Consider the following 6,597-nt stretch of genomic DNA (forward strand, 5'->3'; position numbering starts at 1 on the left):
AAGAAAAAAAGAGAAAAAGTAATAAAAGGGGAAAAAAAGCAGCGGCACCCTGCACGCTAGATGGCGTGCAGTAATCAAAGCGGCGTATCGCTTTGATTACTGCTGGGCGAAACCACTGAACATTTCACGGTGTAACCATGATTGCTTCAGGAGCTTTGCCCAAGCTCTTCATCATTCACCCGTGGATATGCTGTAATTTTTTCCGCGTGGTGTAACCATGCGGGGGATCATTCCATGCCAACTTTACCTGACATATCCTAGATTCAATTCCCAACCACATCACACGCAGTAGCCTAAATCAATGAGCCATCCATATTTAGAGCTTTATCATTGCCATCGTTATCGATAAAGGGGTCTTTGACCCTTTGACAAGAATAGGAGACTACTGAAGAAAAGTCTAACGCTGCTATAAACTTAGCTCGATGTTGCTCTGAAATGAATACGACCGCTGGCTTAGGATTTAAGTATGTCCAGAGCGCAATACTGGATCCATTGTTAAGAGTCGTGCACAGACACTTAAGCTTGCCGCAACGGGGCGCCGCGCACGCGGCCGTAGATTCTGCGGATGGCCTCAATTTCGGCAATCACCGATTCGGTCATCATGTCGACGAAGGAGAGCACGATGGCGGCGATGAGGCAGCATCCGCCAATCACTGTCACGTTTTCTTTGATGTATCGCCTCGCGGCCTCGGGACAGCTCTCGAAGTAGACGCGGTGCCAAGCCTGGTGGTCGGTCTCGTTGAGCACGCCCTGGCCGCAGTGGCGGCTCTGCATGCCAGGCGCACTGCTCGCGTTGCGCCTGCAGCACGAGTGCGGCACCGAGCAGCGCTCGTGGCTCGGGTTGCCCGCGCTGCAGTTGAAGTACCTGCGAGCGTGCGGCGATTTACAATGTAGGACCGGCGTAGCAAGGCCAATATAGAGGAAGTTACCATTTACGCCAGGTGTCTCAAGCTCACCACATCTAGGGGGCCGCAGTCACGAAATTTAGTTTTCCGGTGGTCCCCCGGGATGGTGAAGAAGGTTGGAGCGGGGAGGGGGGGTGGAGTTTGAACAAAACGTTAGCTAATGTTGCCATTTCAACGAAGCCATTTCCCATATATCATATACGACTCGAGTCATTTCTGAAAGGGATTTCACGTCAGGTTTCGAGAAACAGAGCGACACTGATCCCCAGAGTGAGTGAAATCTGGAAATCTGGACGCCGATTCTGAAACACAGAGTTTTTGTTCCATGGTTATGATTTAACACATGGTGACTGGATAGGGTACCAACCCCCCCCCCCCCCCCCCGCAAAAAAAAAGAATGCTTGATGCCGGTCACGCTTGTGTAGCTCTTGAACATACTTATTAAGAAAAAAATATAGGACGAAGGCAGTCTTATGCGGACCGGGCCATCAGCGAAGGCAGCCCGCGGGCCACGTGTTTGTGACCCCCGATTTACACGAAGCAATTTTACTGGTGACAGCCAGTTATATAGAGGGGTATGAATAAACTTTGGTGAAAGAGGACACGATTTGCTTGTTATTGGCGAGTGGTGTTGCTAGTTCGGGACACGGGTTCTGGACGTGCGCTCCGCCATGTCCTCGAAAGGACAGGAAAACGAACCCGCCGCAATACCCGAAACTAAGCATAGAAGAAGCGGTCCTGTTCAGGCGACTACAGGCCGAGTCGTTCCAGCACGGCACCAAACTAATGCGACGTACTCAGCCAAATACGACCTCCAGTGCAAGTACTACTCAGTTCACGTTCCACATGGCACAATAGTGTGCTGGCGCCGACGTACGATCTATTACACATACGAAGACAAACGAAGAAGCAGTCGGAGACCCAGCTATTCATCGTCGACCTTATAAGAACTAGTCAGGAGAGAGTGACAAGAATACCAGCAATAGAGGTTTATCAGTTTTCTTTTATTGCACTCAAGTGCTCTTCACCCGCTTGAAATTGAAGGGCTAATCGCAATATCGCCAGCAAACTGTCGGCTGTGTCCAGGTGTTGAAACTACATATGCACCACTTCTATATCGGAATACTTGTGGTCCTCCGTATGCATCAAAGTTGTTTCGTCCACTCTAAGCAGCTGTTGTTGACACTTTCAGCATGTGAAGCGAATTCGCACTGCGCCGCTTCAGAACGCCACGCGTACACAGTTGCGTATACAGCTGGTACGTACTGGTGAACAAATTTATCGTTGTACAGGTACAGGCCTGCTGGAACGGCTACTTTAATATCTGATAAAGTAAAAAAAAAAGGGGGGGGGGGAGGGGGGCTTTAAATACTTCACACTTGGAAGATGAGAGTATTAAAAAGGCATTGCAACATTTTTCGATGTTTTCGCAAGCGAACACGCACATGTTAGTATTCCAGTCCCTGAACCTGAGGTCGGTCATTCCGCAGCAGTGAAGTTGCCTCTGTAGCGCGTCCACGATCTGCTCGGAGTCGGCGCTCTCGCGGTACGCGATCACCAGGGAGAGCGACATGGTCTTCGAGATCATCCTGCGCACTTCCCCTGTGACAAGCACAACTGTGTTGATTAGTAGTTGTTAGCCCACACTTGTTGCCTGCTGTCGGAATCGTGTACTTTTGTCATTTAAGCCGGCGCAGCCCGGATACAACATGGCGGAAGGCTACAAGTTACGAGGGTACGACACACGACTAAACCGCTAGAATCCTTTTTCTGCTTAATATCGTCGGCCAACACGTCTTCGTGTGCTAGAGTTGCTGTTCCCTGTGTGACTGGATGACCCCTTGTTCGGGTGCTTTGTAAACCACTAGCTGTGTTTACGTTTTCTGCTAATCATGATGCACTCGCGCACTGAAATCGGTCATTCATTAGAACGCACGCATGTGTTAAGTCGAAAGCCTTGGATTTCTCATCAAACGCGAAAATTGATCGTCAGCGTCGTATGCGGCGCCGTCCCGCGTCGGCGGCGTTTTAAACACGAGTGTTGCAAAGAAGCATGACGCGATGACGTCACAGATCTGCACTTTTCGTGGCGTCATTAAGGCGTCACTATGACGTCACATCACGACATAATTACATGACATCGTGTTTTGGTCAAAGGTGGGCCGATCACGGAGGCAGTGCAAAACCAGGTGAGGATCAGAAAGCTAGCAGTGCCTCCAGTTCTGGAGGCAGCGGAAAACCACGTTTAGGTGCAAAAGCTCTCGGAGAAGGGCGGGAGACGATCAACACACCGACTGGGAAGAAAAAGGAGACGGCTTTCGCCTTCGAGTCGTCTTAGGCGAATGTGCAAGGGACCCTGTGGGTTTTTCGTAAACAACGGCGTGTGGCGACTGACCGGGCATGAAGAAGACGACGATGCCGCCAAACACGCTGGCGACCACGAGCACGACGAGGACGAACGAGTACATCCTGAGCAGGGCGGTGTTCTCGCGCAGCGCCCCGACGCAGCCGAAGATGGTGACGATGAAGAGCGCCAGGCCGACGACGAACAAGACCATCTCGACGTGCGTGACGACCAGGGGCGACAGCTCGAGCTTGGCGAGCGACGCTGCGTCGGCCGCGTTCAGCTCCGAGTTCACCAGCAGCACGGTGGCCACGGACATGAGCAGCACCCCGACCGACCACAGCGCGAGGTTGAACAGCAGCAGGGGGTAGCGTACCTGATTGATTGATTGATTGATTGATTGATTGATTGATTGATTGATTGATTGATTGATTGATTGATTGACGTCGTGGCGTTTAGTGGGTATGCGACGTTAGTGTGTGTACGCGACCGAGCTACTTCTAATCTGTTAAAAAAAGACAGCGCAATGGTGACGACGGACTAGACGACAGAACAAAGGCTAGCACTTGAAATGTAGATTTCAGTACCCTAGTACTGAAATGAACTAAAGTGGACGCAAAATACCCCTTCCCGTCGGTGAGGTCCGAGCCTACAACCTTCGAATTACACGTTGAAGGTTGTGGGTTCGGGACCTACCGACGGAAAGGGTGATTTTTCGTCCACTTTAATTCCTTTCAATTTATGTCATAATTATTACACTACAGTGAAAGGCATCAATTAACGCCCCTTATACTTTCCCTGGCCTAATTTTCTCTTAGATTCATTTGGTTGTGTCTAACATACAAACGAGCCCCTCGAAAAATTTTAAAAAGGGAAACATTCTCCTCGTTCAGCAGCATATAGTAATGCGTTAGAAAGATTGCTTTAGACCAAATACCGGTTTATTTAAAGGTTTAACTGTGGGCCAGTGCGATGCCACCTACATCCAAATAAAACAAACGTTAAACACAAGAATACTTTTATGAGGCAACCCTAGCTCCAGTTGATTTAAGTGAATTTTGTTGCACTTGAGGAGAAGGTTAAATTATAGCCACGTTAAAAAGCGTAATTTGCGTCGAAAGCACGAAAGCTATTAGTCAGCAGCTCTACAACAAGAACATATATCGCAGTGATGTGAATTGGATTCGTGCACAAATTTGACGCAAGACATTAGAGCTTAAGTAGAATCTGTTATGATGTTTACGATGGCTTTGTAAAAGGCCGTGCTCAAATTTTGGTCGCCTAAGTCCGAGTGATGCATCACATAATTTTCTCGCTTGAGATGTATTAATAATCTGCAGAATTATGATATCAGTTTTTATTGCTGCATACGAGTTTCAAACGTGAAACTGTCTTTTCTTTTTCAGGTTTAGTGATGCTCAATTGTTTTTACACAAAGATCTACAGCTTAAATTTTTTTAAAATCTGCTTTCTGCATTCACAAGAGTTTTGCTTATTCCTTTAAATGTAATAAACAACCTCGCCAATTCTGGTGCTGTGATTGCATAGAAAAGTGACTTCTGCTTTACTGTCTATTTAGATGGAGCCCCAGAGTCAACTCTTCTTTTTAATCGCAACTCATTTAACTGGACTGAATTTTTTAGATACAACCTACCCAGTATATGACCCCGCTCACACATCCAATTACAGGTGACAAGTATGCAACAATTAAGAGCACTGAAATGAATTCGGTAACAGCAGGAACCTTCATATAAATCTTCACATAAATCTTCACATAAATCTTCATATAAATCTTCGTATAAATGCGCAGTCATGCTTTCACTCGCTTTTGTATGGCTTCCGCTCCCCTAAACATCACGTGATCTTTTTTGCTTAGCTTTTCTCACACCCACTTTTCGTTCGACATATAAGGCTTTCGCCTCAATAAGCAGCCGCACTAGGCCAGTAACATACAAACACTTTCTGCGTGGGTCTCCTCTGCGCCCAGACTCTGTGTCGGCTTAATCCGGGAAGACCGAGTTTAAAGGCAAATCTTTACCGTTTGCTTAAGCATTAAGCTACGAGGTAGCCGTTCGAGAGAGTAGAAGACACGCACCATGGGGTCGACGTCGAGTTCTACGTCCTGCTCCCATGCTGGTGCACGTCCTTCCATGTCGATCCTTTCTTCTTCAGCAGTCGGTTCATTATGATGAGGATGATGATGATGATGATCGTGGTGTTCGTTATCGTGTACAGCAAGTTACTGTTCCCCAGAAGGCAATGTCAGTATAGCACACTTTGACAGGCTATCATGCAAAAGCGCGTACGAACAGCTTTGAAAAACGTAAGATGCCAGAATCAGAAATCATGAAGTAACGGGGCGCGTGAAGGAAAGAAGATGAGTCTTTTATTTTTTTATTTATGTGAAAACTATGGGAAGGTAGGCAACGTTAGGGACGTCTATCTCATCATCATGATATCCATATTGAAGGAATACACAAAAAAATAGAATAAAAGAACGAGAAAAAAATAATCAGAAGTACTATGTACATATACGATCTCTGGCGATTGCTGGATGGTGGTTGTTGCTTGTTGTTTGTGCTGTTATTTTTCACGTAGTTGTAATTGTCGGCTGTGTTTGTTTTCTTTGCGTATCACTGTTGTAGTAGGTGTTACACTCTGCGTACTATCGTTGTCGTCCTCATAAACCCCCTCTACTAAGCTAATGATCGTGTTGTGCTTACTTACGTATTTACATTTTACATTTGGTGTATCGCGATGTCACAAAAAGCGGATAGAACAGCTTAAAAAACCGCGTTGCGCCGTCAGACAAAATCCATATTTTCCATTTTGCAGTAGTGCGCGGATTCCGTACAGTGAAACCGCTTCTGTATCTTACGCTGGGAAAGGTAGGCGCTAGATCAACAACCCACTCTCACACAACCAGCAGCTGCATTCAACTTGAACGCGCCGGTGTATCTAGCGGAGTTAACGTTCAAATGCCGCGCCCTTAGGAGCGCGATTCGTATCTTTATTGCGCCTTGACAGGCGGCGCTGAGGTCGGCTGCTTGGCTGAAACACCGCGCGCATCCTGAATTCGCGAACGACGCTTCACTGCATAGCACAGCAGCGTCGTAGCGGATGCACTGCTAAGAAAACGAATTTCTTTCTTGATTTTTATTTTTAAATACGGAAGCGTTCCTTCTTAATCCTCGACGAGAATGGGAGTGGTCAGAGAGGACTGTTGCTGGCCAGCTGAATGAAGGGGCGCCGGCCCTCGTAGGCGAAATCGGCGATCATCGCCCATATAGGAGCCGCTTGGCTCTGCTCATGTGGGGGACACTGGCGTAGCCAGGGGTGTTTCAACAC

At 47.5% G+C, this 6,597-nt stretch overlaps 1 protein-coding gene across 1 annotated transcript; it reads right to left on the reverse strand.

Annotated features, from left to right (window-relative positions):
* Nucleotides 1-407: 407 nt before the first annotated feature.
* On the reverse strand, nt 408-5,401 carry LOC119397668 (tetraspanin-33). The gene is made up of 4 exons (XM_037665091.2): nt 5,345-5,401; nt 3,301-3,625; nt 2,351-2,507; nt 408-865 (listed from the first exon to the last, which is right to left on the reverse strand). The coding sequence occupies exons 1-4, from the start codon at nt 5,399-5,401 to the stop codon at nt 517-519; spliced, it is 888 nt and encodes a 295-aa protein (XP_037521019.1). The 3' UTR covers nt 408-516.
* Nucleotides 5,402-6,597: the final 1,196 nt, after the last annotated feature.

This window comes from Rhipicephalus sanguineus, chromosome 6, assembly GCF_013339695.2.
Source record: "Rhipicephalus sanguineus isolate Rsan-2018 chromosome 6, BIME_Rsan_1.4, whole genome shotgun sequence".
Taxonomy (NCBI): Eukaryota; Metazoa; Arthropoda; class Arachnida; order Ixodida; family Ixodidae; genus Rhipicephalus; species Rhipicephalus sanguineus.